This window comes from Wickerhamomyces anomalus, assembly GCF_001661255.1.
Source record: "Wickerhamomyces anomalus NRRL Y-366-8 unplaced genomic scaffold WICANscaffold_7, whole genome shotgun sequence".
Taxonomy (NCBI): domain Eukaryota; kingdom Fungi; phylum Ascomycota; class Saccharomycetes; order Phaffomycetales; family Wickerhamomycetaceae; genus Hansenula; species Hansenula anomala.
In genome coordinates, this window is record NW_017567116.1 from 154,367 (window position 1) to 169,476 (window position 15,110).

The 15,110-nt window shown below is 33.5% G+C and overlaps 6 protein-coding genes across 6 annotated transcripts; 4 read left to right on the forward strand and 2 right to left on the reverse strand.

Moving 5' to 3' along the window:
* Positions 1-74: 74 nt before the first annotated feature.
* Positions 75-1,211, reverse strand: DOS2 (Dos2p; the record flags this gene model as incomplete). Its single annotated transcript, XM_019183884.1, has 1 exon — positions 75-1,211. The coding sequence occupies one exon, from the start codon at positions 1,209-1,211 to the stop codon at positions 75-77; it is 1,137 nt and encodes a 378-aa protein (XP_019036213.1).
* Positions 1,212-1,425: 214 nt separating this feature from the next.
* Positions 1,426-2,424, forward strand: OCA6 (protein-tyrosine-phosphatase; the record flags this gene model as incomplete). The annotated part of the gene is made up of 1 exon (XM_019182827.1): positions 1,426-2,424. One exon carries the CDS (start codon positions 1,426-1,428, stop codon positions 2,041-2,043), a length of 618 nt encoding a protein of 205 aa, XP_019036214.1. The 3' UTR covers positions 2,044-2,424.
* Positions 2,425-3,560: 1,136 nt separating this feature from the next.
* MAG1 (DNA-3-methyladenine glycosylase II) lies at positions 3,561-4,571 on the forward strand (the record flags this gene model as incomplete). Its single annotated transcript, XM_019182416.1, has 1 exon — positions 3,561-4,571. One exon carries the CDS (start codon positions 3,561-3,563, stop codon positions 4,569-4,571), a length of 1,011 nt encoding a protein of 336 aa, XP_019036215.1.
* A 244-nt stretch (positions 4,572-4,815) lies between these two features.
* Positions 4,816-6,252, forward strand: PAA1 (polyamine acetyltransferase). The gene is given in 2 exon segments (XM_019186586.1): positions 4,816-6,101; positions 6,113-6,252. 1 exon segment carries the CDS (start codon positions 5,195-5,197, stop codon positions 5,924-5,926), a length of 732 nt encoding a protein of 243 aa, XP_019036216.1. The 5' UTR covers positions 4,816-5,194; the 3' UTR covers positions 5,927-6,101; positions 6,113-6,252.
* Positions 6,221-8,730, reverse strand: WICANDRAFT_85966 (SLC26/SulP family anion transporter; the record flags this gene model as incomplete). Its single annotated transcript, XM_019185976.1, has 2 exons — positions 6,221-8,470; positions 8,716-8,730. 2 exons carry the CDS (start codon positions 8,728-8,730, stop codon positions 6,221-6,223), a joined length of 2,265 nt encoding a protein of 754 aa, XP_019036217.1.
* Positions 8,731-9,552: 822 nt separating this feature from the next.
* Positions 9,553-11,971, forward strand: WICANDRAFT_65276 (uncharacterized protein; the record flags this gene model as incomplete). Its single annotated transcript, XM_019183885.1, has 2 exons — positions 9,553-11,281; positions 11,961-11,971. The coding sequence occupies 2 exons, from the start codon at positions 9,553-9,555 to the stop codon at positions 11,969-11,971; spliced, it is 1,740 nt and encodes a 579-aa protein (XP_019036218.1).
* Between the last annotated feature and the right edge of the window lie 3,139 nt (positions 11,972-15,110).

Here is a 15,110-nt window from a genome sequence, read left to right on the forward strand (position 1 = left end):
AGATAGAAAAAAAAATGTCAATAGTAATGAATAGTATTGTATTTTAAGATAGTTGTAATTATATAATATCTTTTTTATTCCCAATCATCATCGTCTTCATCGTCATCGTTGTCATCATTTTTGTTTGAATTTGTTTTATCCTTATTTTTCGTGTTTCTAGCTTCTTTTGTAACATCTAAAGTTGATGAATTAACAGATTTTAGCTCATAGGTACCTTCACTAGAAGTTGTTGATTTTTCATGTTTATTTTTAGCTTCATCATTTTCATCACCTTCTTCTTCGTCACTCCATTCAACATTTTCAGATTTTGTTTCATTTGTATCATTTCCCTTTTTCAATAATTTTTTACGATTGGATTCTTCTTTCAATATTTTATCGTATAGATAGAAATATCTAGTCCAAAACTCGTCATATTTGACTTTTTCAGGGACTATACTTGTTGAAAGTTTGTTCAATTCAACATTTTGTTTCAATAAAGCTGCAATATCTTCAGTTTTGGAATCCAATTTGAAACTTTTCTTGAATTGATCATATGTTTCATCTTGAGCATTTGTAAGATATAATTCTGGTGATGTATGTAATGCATATAATTGAGCTTCAGTTCTTGTTGATGTAACTTTCTGGGGTCTTGATTTGGAATCATCTAAAACATTGAATAACAAATCACCTTCACTATCATCAATCAATTCGTCCTCATCTTCAGGATTCGAAATTACAATTGAGTCCTTGATAAATTGACCGAATTTGTTAACATATGAACCTGCAAACGTCTCAACTTGTTCTAATTCCTTATCCAATTCATCCAAATATGTATTTGTTTTATTTGATAACAAACTCCACATGTTTTTTGACTTGGTTGTATTTTCTTCATTAACAAGTCTACTTTGTATTTCTTCAAACTTCTTTGTAACTGTGGATTTTGTTAAATTAACTTTTTCATCTAAATGAAAGTTCTCAACTTGTTTTCGTGTTTCATTAATGTAATCATTGACTTTGAAATTACTTATAAATGAACCAAATGAAGCACCCCATGTTGAAGCTTTAGTCTCAATGGCATCGTAAGTTTTTGAAACTTCATTTTCAAATTTCTCAAAAGACTCTTCAGTTTTCTTGTTTAACTCATTTGAAGGGTCATTAGAGTTTGTTGCTTTTAATGTTTCTTGAGATTCGTTGGTTTTTGAATTAGCAGATTGTTCATAGATCAAATCCATTTTCTCTGTTTATAAGTCACACTATCGGGCTAAGCAGCTTTAGATGTATTTCTTTGCAAATTGAGTAGATGGTGTCAAATGGAGATGTTTGTTTGATGAACGTTCGTGTTCCCTTTCAACTTATTTTTTTGGAAAAAAATCAAAACTTCACAAAGCACTCTTTGACAGGACTCAACCCCATCACGAAACAGACCAAATCCTCCTTTTGTTGATGATGTCAACCCGCTCAGTCGAACCCTTGGTGCCTCCTTTGCGATTCAGCGCTCTCCAGCCACATCTTTACAGAGGCTCATACCCAAGACAGATCAATTATCGCTTTCTCAAACGACTAAGGCTAAAATACATTGTGTCTTTGACTCCTGAACCAATTACTCCAGAGACTGATGGGGCATTGTATGAGTTTGCTAAGCAGAACAATATCCAGTTGGTTCATATTGAATGTGGGAAAGAAGGTGGTAAACGTAAGAAACGTGGTGTTCCAATAGGTTACTCAGCTGTTGTGAAGGCCCTGGAATTGATGATTAACGTTGATTATTCACCTTTATACGTTCACTGTTTGAATGGGGGGCAAGTGTCTTCATTAACTATTGCATGTTTAAGAAAGTTGTCGTTTTGGTCTTCGGTTTCCATTTTCAATGAATTTTTAGTTTACACAAACTCGATAAATTTGCATGATAGAGCATTTATTGAAAATTTCATAGCAGAAATTAATGTTCCAAAGAATAAAGTACAATGGATATGGACTGGGCTATCAAAAGATATCATTGGGAGTCATCCTACACTGAAATTCATTAATACAAATGATAGAAAGTATTCAAATGTTGATCTATGAAAATAAGATTGAAGCTGCTAATTCTGCATTTCCACCAGTTTGTTGCAATGCTCTTATAACTTCCTGTCTGGAGAATCCCAATCCTATAAGGTTATTTACAGTTTCTTCATCAACATTAGCTTGTGGTGCTTGAGCTCTTGGAGCAGTGGATGATTGACTTCTAGAAGCTGCAGCATTGGCAGCAGCAGTAGCAGCTGGTGGTTTAGCTGTTTCAGCATTGGAAGATGGTAATGGACCACCACCTAATTGTTGACCAATTGAAGCTGATGGATTGAAAATTCCCTGTGGTATATCAGCTTCACTCAAGAATGGAGTTTCAGTGTCTGCTATAACTAGAACGTTTCTTTTCAAATCAATGTTTGCTTGATGTCTTTTCAACACTATGTAGATTTGTTAGTAAAATTTACTTTAAAGTATTCGAAACAAGTACTCACTATCTAAACCCAACAACATATCAACTGGAGTATCTAATACCGTGAAACTGCAAGGGATATATTGATTTTCAATCTTCAATGGAGCACTATGAATTCTTCCTAAAATTTCAGTTTTACCCACACCACGAGCTTCACCTCTGAATCTCTTGTCAATCAATCTTGCAATATTACATTCTTCAGCTAATCTTGTACTAACAATAGTTGTTTGAGCCCCAGAATCAACGAATGCCTTAATTGGATGTCCGTTAACTTCACAATTGATATATAACATTGAAACACTAGCAAAACTTTCAGGTGTTAATTCCAATGCATTTCTCATATTTTCTTCTATTTGATCTTGCTCGATTAGTTCCATTATTCTTCTTTGACTTTCTGGATTATCAGGATCACTTTGTAATCTCAACCATTCCTCTTGAGAAGCGCCACCAGGGAAATTTGAGCTTTGTTGTTGTTGTAAAGTGGAGGCAATAACGTTTTTAAATTGAACTGGATCATTGAGTACGTTCTCTATTCCTGGATTTAAGGTTGTGATTTGTCTTCTAGCAGCTGGATTGTTTAGGATCTCTTGTCTTAATCTTTCCGCTTGTTGATCTATCAAACTTGAGCCACTATTGGTTGCAGATTGTTGTTGTTGTAATGGTGCTGATGGTGGTTGGACCGCCTTCTTGCTCTTTATAATCAAAAGCTCATTATCATTGACTCCCAAGTCAGCCAAAGTCTTGTCATCACCTTTCAATTCCACAGAGTTGAGGATTAATACCTGATCACTTGGATCAATATCACATTCTGCGCTCAAGTATGCTTTGAAATCGAGCAATGTGAGCTCTGTGCTGATGTCTATAGGGAAGAACTGATCCTTATCCTCGACAGACGCTGTGAGTTTGACCATTTTGAGCTGTTGTTGTAATTTGTTGTTGTTGATGGTTTTGTTGATGTGTCAAAAGTAGTTTTTCCCTTGATTTTGTAGATCTGCCTGACAAATTCAACATCAAAGAGGCAAATTGGAAAAAACTGATGATTCGCCACCACCTTGGAACTCAGCATTTAAGAACCTTCTGGAACGTTTCAAAGAGTGTGAACTATATGTCTGCTGCTAAAAGAACTTTGAGATCTGCCTCAATCGTGAGAGATTTCCCACAAGATGGTGATAAATTGGGACCCATAAATGATGAGGATATCCCATCCACTCCAAAGAAGAAAAGAGTTAGACAGAGTGCAACGCCGAAAAGTCCAAAAAAGAAGACCTCATTCAAGCAAAGAGAAGCTGAACTATTACTCCAGTACCCTATTCCTTCAGATTTGTCACTTCCAGAATCCTTCAAATCTCTACACCAACCTGAATTTGTCAAAGGTCTTAAACATGTTTTAACTATAGATCCGTCATTGTATCCATTAATTGTTAGTCAACCATTTGGACCTTTCCATCCATCTGAAAAACCTTCTAATACAGACCAGGGCCATTTTGAAAAACTATGTAGAAGTGTTATTGGTCAACAAGTGAGTGGGGCTGCAGCTAGATCAATCGAAGCCAAATTTGTTGGTGTTTTCAATGATAAAGGTCAATTCCCAACACCACAAGAGGTTATAAATACTAAAGATGAAACTTTAAGAAGCGCAGGATTATCAGTTAGGAAAACTGAATATATTAAATCTATTTGTCAAAATTTTATTGATGGGGAAATTTCACAAAAAATCTTTGAAAATTGTTCAGATCAAGATATCTTGGAGAAATTAGTTAGTATCAAAGGTATAGGAGAGTGGAGTGCAAAGATGTTTTTAACTTTTGCATTACACAAATTAGATGTTTTTGCAAGTGATGATCTTGGTGTTGCTAGAGGGATTTCAAGATATCTTGAATCAAGACCAGAAATTTTGCAAAAGGCACAAAAAGAAGTTGACACATCAATTCAAAAAAAGAAGTCCAAGTTTGATGATGGTAAAAAGAGAGATTGGAAAATCATTCATGATCTTTATGTTCAGCATATAGCAAAAGATTATGCCCCATATAGATCTCTATTCATGTTGATTTGTTGGAGAGCCAGTTCCACAAATGTTGATGTCTTGTCAGAAACTTCCACAACTACATCCAAATAATCAAAAGAACAAATAAACACTTAGAACCCTCATAATGTACATTATTATTTATTATCATAACAGTAGATTTCTTCATTTCTTTGGACCTTCACCTCCTGGAACCAACATCACAATATGATTCCCACTCAATAGTATCTTTGGTCTTTGTGTAGTTGTACCATCAATGTCACTAAATATTAGTTAAACCGTTCTCGCGAAAATGAAAAGGTCATACTCACTATTCAGTAACGTCTTCTAAAACCATGTTGACGAAATCATCAAACCCAACCAAAGTTCCTGTAAATTCCTTGTCACCACTCAACAACACCCATATTTTGGATCCTATGCACTTGTCCACCAATTCCAAAGGCAGTATCTGGTTCAATGGTGTGGATTCAGCTATTTCAGTGCCCATTTTGCTTTGTATTTCTCGTGGTTTCTGTGTAGAATTCAATTGGAAACTCTTCATCTTTTCGTCTCGTTTTTTTGACCTTTTCGCGTGGTGTTTGGGTTTTCGCGAACCTGTGTGTTTTTTTGTTTGTTGAGTTTTTGGAAGGCCAACGAGCAGTTTGTTAAACAATAACGACGAACGACGACAACGAGGATATTCTCATTGAATCGGATTGGATTTATAATTGGAAAGAATGAGTTCAGATTTACCACTACATTTGGCCATAAGACCTTTGAATTTGGAAGACATCGAGCAGGTGCAAGAATTGGAAAACCTGGGGTTCCAACCTTCTGAAAGATGTAGTTTAGAAGGGTTAAATTATAGATTATCAGCATGTCCTGAATTATCATCAGGTTTATTCATTAGACAATTTGAACCAAAATATCATGAAAAGGACGATGAATTGAAAAATAACGTGGATGCTGAAGATGATGAATTGAATTCTGCTCCTAAAGAGAAGAAATCACTTGACGACATTAATGATGATTATTTACCAGAACCAAGATCTACAATTGTTTCTGAAAAGTTAATTGGACACATTTTAGGTACAAAGATATATGGTGATTTTATTACAGAAGAAGCTATGGAAATTCCAAAATTGAACTCAAAGGGTACAATAATAAATGAATCTGAACGTAAAAAAGGGCATGTTGAATCTTCATTAACTATTGGTATACATTCAATTGTTGTTCATCCAAATTATCAAAAGAAAAACCTAGCTACACTATTATTACATGATTATATACAAAAATTATCAAATCAACAAGTTGGTGATAAAATTGCAATCATTGCTAAAGAAAATTTACTACCTTTTTATAATAGAATTGGGTTTATTACCAAAGGTGTAAGCAAATGTCAGCATGGTGGTGAAGAATGGTATGATTTGCATTGTGCATTAACTCCAGAAGATGATTTAGATGTGTAGTAATATTTTGTTGTTGTGCTTTTTGTTATCTTTGGAATTGATTGATGGAAACTACTATTACTATATATAAATATTTTTTAATGATAAAATGTGTTACATGAAAAATAAAGGAATCTACAAAAGCAAATTGTATTGAATAACCTAATAAACCCTTTTAATTTTTATAGTCTCAGACTAGTCTCAGACTAAAATATAATAAATAACAACAAAAGAAGTGAAAACAAACAAAAAAAAACCTTGAGAAAAAACGAACGATAAACCAAAACCAAAAACTATTCATCTAAAAAACGTTCTCTAATCTTCATAATTATCAAATGAAGGTAAATCCAAATGGAAATAAGGAGTATCAGTGGTGACAGCAGCATTATAACCATAAACAGCTTCTTCATCTTGAACAATATCCACAAAATTATTATTAACTTTAGCATCATTTCTTTCAATACCAAATTGAGCACTTATTAAAGCTTTTTTAATCCAAGGACTTAGAATACCAGCAAAATGAAATTCAACTTCACGATCAGCATATTTATTAATAGCTTTTCTTAAATCCACTAAAGCTTGAACACCAGTTGCATCAATTTGATTAACTGAACTGAAATCAAAAACCAAAATTTGTAAAATTGGTCTATTATCATCTTCATGGCTTGAAACAATTGGTTTTTTAGACCAGAAGAATCTTAGAGGGCCAGGATCATTCCATGGTTTATCAATATTTTTCATTGAAGTATTAATTTTACCCTTTCTTGTTTTAGATTTAACTTCTTCCAAGATTTTATCAAATTGATATGAACAATTCAAATAAGTCCAAGATTCTGAAGGTCTAAAAACAATGATACCTTTTGGAGGTGGTAGCACATCAATATCTTTATTTAGATTTTTTTTGTTTAATGGGACCCATTTAGTGATGAAATTCAAATTGTTATTATTATTGTTATTATTAGAAGTTGATCTTGTTTTGGATTTGATGAAATCTAATTTATTTTTGGAATCTAAATTAGCATATTCATCAATTTCTAAATTGGAATCATTTGAAAAATCATCAACAGATTTCAAATCTGGATTGATAACTTGAGCCACTTTAACTCTACCAAGGAATTCACCATTTGGGAATGCAACATTAAATAATAAGACAGCAACAGAAGCACAAATTGCAAAATAGATACCAGTTTCAATAGATGAAAAAACGGTAATAATGACAGCAATTAAAAAGATACCAGCATCAATTGGTGCAATTCTCCAGAAATTCAAAGTAGTTTTATAATTTGCAATTAAATCACTAACAGCATGAATAATAACAGCAGATAAAGTAGCCTTTGGGATATAATAGAAGGCATCAGTTAAACAATATAAAGCCAACAAGACACAAGCACCAGTATAAATACCAGCTAATGGAGTTTTAACATTACATTTAGCCTTTAATGCAGATCTTGAAAAAGAACCAGTAGCAGGATAAGCATTGAAAAAAGTACCAATTAAATTAGTGGCACCAATAGCAACTAATTCTTGATCTGGAACAATTTTATAATCATTTATACGACCAAAAGATTTTGAGATTGAGATATGTTCCAATAATAAAACAATTGTAGCAGCTGGTAATTCAGGAGCTAATGAGGACATTATACCATCAGGAAATTCCATTAAACCAACATCACGTAAACCTGATGGAACAGTACCCAATACTGAAATTTTTTTAGATTTTTTATCATGTCTAATGATCCCCCAAGAGATTAAAGTGAAAATAACAATGATAACACCATTTCTTAAAGCTTGAGTATAGAAAAACCATAATCTTGCCTTTGGATATCTTTTTGGACCAACGTTACAAATATATTTCCAAAGATATAATAAAAATAATGGGATTAAACCAAAAGCAGCATCCAATTTAGTATCAGGTAAATGTTTTAAAGTATTAATGATAACTTTATAAGTTGAAGCTCTAGTGTTAACTTTTTTATTGTAACCCATTAAGGCAGGGACTTGACCAGCGATGATATTAAAAGCAGAACCAGTCATGAACCCCAAGACAGCAGGCATTGAAATGAATTCTAATATGAAACCTAATCTTAATAAACCTAAACCAATGGCAATACAACCACAAATTAAAGATAAGACAGTAGCAATAACAGGGCCAGGTAAAGAAGGATCTCTTTCTTGAACTCTAGTTATAACTTTTGAAACTTCCAAAGACATAACAGCAACAGGACCAATAGAAACATCTTTTGAAGTTGCAAAGAAACAATAGATAAAGACACCAACAAAGGCAGAATATAACCCATATTGAGGTTCTAACCCAGCGATTTGAGCATAGGACATTGATTGAGGCACCATGACAACACCTACCGTGACACCAGCAACAACATCAGCGTATAACCAAGATGGATTATAGTGCAAGATCCATCTGTGGATTGGGAATAGAGAACGAGCATAATGGACAGCTTTTTCACCTGGGGAATGGAAATATTGTTTGCACCAATCTTTTATGGAGACTTGGTCTTCAGTGTACTCTAGCAAGGGTATCGAATCATAGTTTTGATACTGGTGCAACTCATATATTCTTCCAGACGAGGATGAGTCCTGATCTGGGTTGTTGTTGTTAGCCTCGATATCAGACATTCTGGTGGTTGCTTAACGAGGTCTGTAGCAGAGAATCAGAGCATCCTGGAGCGTATAAGTATTGGTTCTCTTCGCTTTGCCACACTGCGATGGCTAGAGCGCTGCTTCTGAGTCGCCAACTGTGGATGGTGATTACGAATCTCTGAAGCTTTAAGCCTATGGTCACAGCACGGCACGTGACCTGGTGCCATACTAGCCACAAAAGCACAGCTAAACTAGCCGCTGGCCTCTAGCCACACAATCCATTTCTTGCTCTTGAACCAGTGGCTCAGTGGCTTCTCGATTGTGGCTGTTGAAGCTTTTTAATTAATTCACAATTGCGAAGGTGGATGAGATGACTTAGTTCATAATATTAATTGCTCAATTACTGTGATTAATTAATAACTGGTTGCATGGTTATTTATTATATTTTTACGATAAATGATCATACAATTCACAATTATCATTATATTGTGGAGTTTGATTATCCTTGCGATTATTTGGATACGACGTTATTTTAACAGTTACAACATTATAATTATAGGATAACATTATATACGCTATACTAGTAACTTATAATACAATTAATGTACTGATCATGGTTATATTGAATAATTTTACCATAATATGAATCATTTGGTTAAATCTTCAACCGCATCATAATCAGAGTAAAAGCTTCATTTATACCAGTTTTAACATGATTAGTTTTTTTTTGTTTACTTTTCTAACGTTTATCTGCAAGACAATATTGACAGTACCACCGGTTATAGCCGACGTTTATTTATCTAATAAGCTAAACACCCAAACCATCTCATAGTGTACTGACAGAATGTATCACCAACAAGAAATAGACTAATTCTTTCCAATTACACATTACTTCAATTCACTCAGTTATCAACCAATTCCTTTTGCTTACTGTACTTTGAATTTTGAGAACTTTGAGAAAAAAAAAATTGTTCACAAAACACATAAACTTTTTCAATTAACAAACATTATCAAGCGAACATCAAGACTACTTCCAGTCAAATTCAAGTATGCCTTCTTTACTATCAATCCCACTAGAGGTTCTTGAAAGTATCAGCTATTGGTTAAACCCTTCAGATCTCCTTACAATCGCACAAATCAAAGAACTGGAACCAATATGGAGAAATTGGTCAATCTTGAAGTATTCAAATTCATCATTTACTTCGCCAGATTCAATAACCTGTCATGTTAATAATATGAAATATAAATCCAAGAAGAGGAAAATAACACCACAACTGGTTTTAGTTATCTTAGATGTTTACGATGATCCATTTGAAAAATTTGCCGAACATTTGCTAGGAAAATTTCCCCACCATCTTTCAATACTAGCCAAAAATGAGGAAGTTTTAGCAAAGTTTTTGATAAGTTTGAAACCCATGGCTGACTCAAAGTTTTTCAATATTGACTCGGTAGAGATCAAAGGATCTGACTTATATTTAGATTATAAGACTATTCCATTTTATGCACCAGAAGCACAATACTTGGAGCTTTATAATGTTGAGTTTATAAAGAAACACAATCAAAAAGTTGTATCGCCTTTGTTGGAAAAACTAAAGGTCACTGGCTTAAATGATCCTGATGTTTTGAAGTTTCCTGCAACTACTACTTTGATACGCCCTGGAGAAAGTCTATTGACAAGCAGTCGATTTGTTGACCTACTTGAAGGTGTGGAAACTTTGAAAATTGAACATTTGTATGATTCTGGGGGATTAGATGGATTGAATTTGTCCACTTTGGTGAATCTTACTATAGGTGTTGATAATGTTTTAAATTTTTCAAGAATTAAAGCTCCAATGTTGAAAAATTTGAAAATATTATATTGTGAACAATTTGTAACTATTTCAGATTGTGAATTCGATTCACTAGAAACTATTGAAGCTAATAATTGTCTTATTGGTGAATGTCAAAGAAATTTTGCTCCAAAGTTCACAAAGTTGAAACTTAAACCCAATTTTTATCCAATAGTCCAAGAGATAAATCATGGAGGGTTCTTTGATCAAGTCAAAGAGTTAACAACATGTAATGATTACTTTATTTCAATGGTTAATTTAAAGAAATTGGAATTTTTACATATTTGTGAAGTTGAAAATGGTGCAGTTGGTGAGTTATCATTTGTTAAGTGCCCCAGTTTGAAAACACTTTGTCTCTCATATGTCGATTTTGATGAGAAGCTGAAACCAAATGCTCCAAACTTGGAAAACCTTTCAATGGTGAAATGTAACATTAACTATGATATTTTCAATAATATACCTATTCTATTACCAAAACTTAAAGTTTTAAAATTTGAAGGTCGAATTTATTATTATAATCGTATTGAAGGAACTTTAGGAAATTTAGAGTGGAAATTCAGTAATTTGAAATTGAGTGAGCTAGAAACATTAATATTTGGGAATAAAACTGAAAGTTATAGTCGTAGGGGGATATTTAGAACTTTAGTCACCAAAATAGGGTTTTATAATTGTGATTTCCCAAAATTGAAACTCTTTTCAGTGGATCATTGGTCTCATGATTTTAAACTTATCAATTTACAAATTGGTGCACCAAATTTGAAGTTTTTAAAATTGAGAAGCCCTGGAACAGGTGAACTGGATCTATCAAATTATAACCATCTTAAGGCACTATCTATCCAGGATGTTTCTATTTTGAAATACCCAAATTGTGAATCTTTGGAATTTATTGGTGTGTATGCTTGTGAGTTCAAGTTTTTACATATAGGTGAATTGACTAATTTGATTGAAGGTAGGATTAGCCTGTGTTCTAAATTTCCAAAAAATTTCAACAAAAGGAAGCTGAAGGGCCCTGGTGATTTTATTGAAGAGACAAAAGAGGCTTTGGATGCCAATTTTCTCAGAGTGTTTTTTCCAAAGATGAAATGGCTGATCAAATGACACAAATCATCCAAGAAGAAAGAAGTCAATCGAGATACTTGAATACCTCAAAGATCCAGCTTTTATTGGTTTTGGGAATGATTCTCATAACTGTGCTTAAACCATCTTTGACTGAAAAAAATAATGAAACAGATTATCTGGAGTACCAGATAGTTTTTTTTTTCCCATATTAGTTTTTGAATTAAAATTTTAATTATTTTGAATAATGTAGAACCAAAGGAACTTGTAGCTAAACTCACATTCCAAAAAACATTAAAGAGATAACTCAAATAGACTCTGCGGCAAACACTTGAAAGAGTTCTCACTAAAAAATCAACTTATGTTATAGTATAATTCTTCAATATCTGGTTATCGCACGCATCACGTGACGTTAAATGAAGTTGAAAAAATGAATCAATTGACAGGAGAATAAAATAGTTAAACAATCATTATCAATTTCATAGAAAGTCACTGGAATTGTTGTATTGTCATTGATCAACTTAACCAGGATAACCCACACTGGAGAATTCAAACTAACATGAAAACATTAGTTAATCATTAACTTTTGGTACAAGTGCTTTAATTGAAATCCCTAATTCAAGAATCTTTTTGAAGATGGTTTATTTTGGTAATTGTTGAATTCTTTTATTCTGATCGATATCAATTAAAGAAAACTATAAGCTGATCCATTCATAAATTGAGAATATTAGCAAATGATGGTGGAACTTATTCAGTATCTTAAAATGTCTTTATACAAACAAATTGTTCCTTGAAGAATGTTGTTTTTGTTGGACCTATTGGCTCTCAAGTACATTGACTCATAGAGGCTTCCCCTACTGAATTTGTTGTTGCATTGCTGTTTGAAAGGGTGAGTTTTTCAAGTCTCTGTGGTTTCAACTTTCATCAATTATAATTACTCCCAAAATATTGATTATACCAACCTTGAGGCATTTGAGGGTTAATTATTATGATGTATTGTGTTGTTGGAGCTTTAGTATTGTTACTGGATTAGATCTTTCATGTTTTAAAAATGTTGATTATTACATGGATACTTTGAAAATCCAAAAACACCAAAAGTTGACAAAAAAAAAGTGAAACCCACTGCTTCAAAACGAGATCGGAAATTGAAACGATTCATTGGAAATGTTATGGACCTTATGCTATTGAAGTTGGTAATAATCACACACCAGCGCTGGCAATGTTGGAGTATTTTCATCGTGAAGTGATGAATTCTATCAGGTAATAATTTGGTCAACAGTTTTACTTGAAAAATATTATTAAACCAATCTTGAGGCATTTGAGGGCCAATTGTTGTGATGGATTGTGTGGATGAAGCTTTAATATTGTTGCTGGCTTAGATCTTTTGCCTTTTGGAAATGCTGGTTGTTATATGAATACTTTGAATGGTCAAAAAGGCCAAAAGTTGACAAAAAAAAAGTGAAAACCGCTGCTTCAAAACGAGACTAGAACTTATAAACCGTTTAATTGACTCACTGGAAGTGCTATGGATCTTATGCTATTGGATTTGGCAATGACCTTACACTTTGGTTGACAATATTGGGGGTTTTTATCGTTAGGTGATGGTTTCTATCAGGTAATAATTTGCTGTTAGGTTCTAACAAACAATTTCCGGGCATTGAATTTTGATGCAGTGGCTGTTTGCTTGATAAAAGTTGAGCTTTACGAATCTAGCACCTCTAAGCATCGTTTATGGGTTTTAAACTAGAAAATTGAAAAGGAAATGCATTTTGATGTAAAATTATGTATTCCCTCGTGCAAAAGAATAGGCTAGTTGTGTTTGATCGATGTTACTTTTGCAGAAGATTCGCTGGATATAGGGGCCAAAATATAAGTTTTCAAATCATTACTTCCATGTGATGTGTTCTTTTGAGATGAAAATATAGATGAATGATTTTAAAAACATGATAGTTAAGCGGGATGTTTGGACTTTGAACTTTGGACTCTAAATCCTGGTTTGAATCTAACTAGTTTAGATTTCAAGTGAAGAGATTGTTTTTCGTCAAAGAATCAATAAGTTGAATTGCAGTATATCATTTAGAATCTCCTAACCTAAAGGTCATGTCTATCAATTGATGAAGTTTAACAATATTTTCAAACTGGGAGGTGTTTTTTCTACTTGTAATTTCAAGAACACAAAAGTCCAATGAGCGGTGGTTTGAAGCTGGAAAGGTATACAGAGATAAGGGGTACATTGTACAAGAGATGTTGGAAATACGTTACGGTGAATAAGGTGGAAATGACTGTAAATTAAAGGCTGCTGCCTATTTGGGTTGAGTTTGTGAATGTTTCGAAAATATCAAAGTTTTTCAAGGGAGCTTTGAGAAAGGAGAAATTTTGAATAGCGAAAAGTTCAATTCACTTTTTCCTGGACTTGATAATTATGCAAGACAATGAATTAAGGTCGCAACTGAAACATTTACTGCAAAGTGATCTATTTGAAGGTTCAAATAATCGTTTTTACCTTGAAGAAAAACATGATTTTATTATGCTATATTCTTTTTGAAAGAACCAATGACAATTTTCTGGCACTGCTTTAGTATGAATCGTCAATCTGAACTATTGGAGCTCTTCTAATTTGTTCAAGGTGATCAATGAATACATTTTGTTATTATTATCAGAAGTAGATACATATTGATGGCTTGGAGTTGTATTCGAGCTCAAGAAAGTATCAAATGATCCTGATGATCATCAGTTGGAGGTGTTCAGGTTGAAAAAAATTCTAAATAATCTGATTAAACATTTTGAACATGGCCGTTGGAGTATCTGGATCAAAGATTTGGTTGAATCGAGAGAAATTTGCTCTACCCATCAGATGTTAAAAATCGTGAAAAATTTAGATTTTGAGAGCCCAGCCAAAATTAAGTTCTGGAGAACTGAGTTTTGACTCCTTCTAGTGATGTCAAGTTCTCTGACTCTTTAAAAAGAAGTTTATGAGACAATATTTTGGTTATGAGATGAAGTGTTGTTTTCAATTTTCATTTGAGTTATTAATAGAATATGGTTGAAAATAATTTCGAAGCCACTAAATTGATTTAGGTTTTAACAAGTTCGTTTGGATATACGTCATGAGAAACTAGGGCTTGCATAGAGTACCTTGTTTCTTCAACTCAGTATGATTTTGCTACGTATTGGACCTTGATACAGTTATAGCTTTGATGAAAAGAGTGCTTGGTATACTCCAGATTATCCCGGAGAAGACCTTGCTACAGTTTATTGATTATCAGAGAAGGTTTTTTGTAATGTTATTTGTTTGGAGAGAAGTGTCTCAGTGCCCGAGTGTTTAGTATTTTGCCAATCAGCCCAATAACGGTTCAATACGATGAGATTTACTGCAGCCATGAACATTTGTGGGATAAGATTACAATACACAGAGACTAAAATAGGCAAGCTGGTGACTGGATTGGGGATAAGGTCTAGTGATTGGGAGTGTAGACCTTGTTTCCATGCTGTTTGAAAAGTTTTAGACTCATTACAGGATGCGGTTCATCTTACGTCAAACAGTCAAACACTTTTTGTGAATTTAATAATTGTAGATTTCAGTGTAATTCTGTGAATTGTATTAAAGGCTGCCTGGCTCTTGTCTCGATAGACCCTTTCGCGGTTAAAATTACGCGAACAGGACTAGTCCACGACTCGCCTATACTTTGATTAAGCTTTGGAAGAGCCAGGACTAGGCCTTG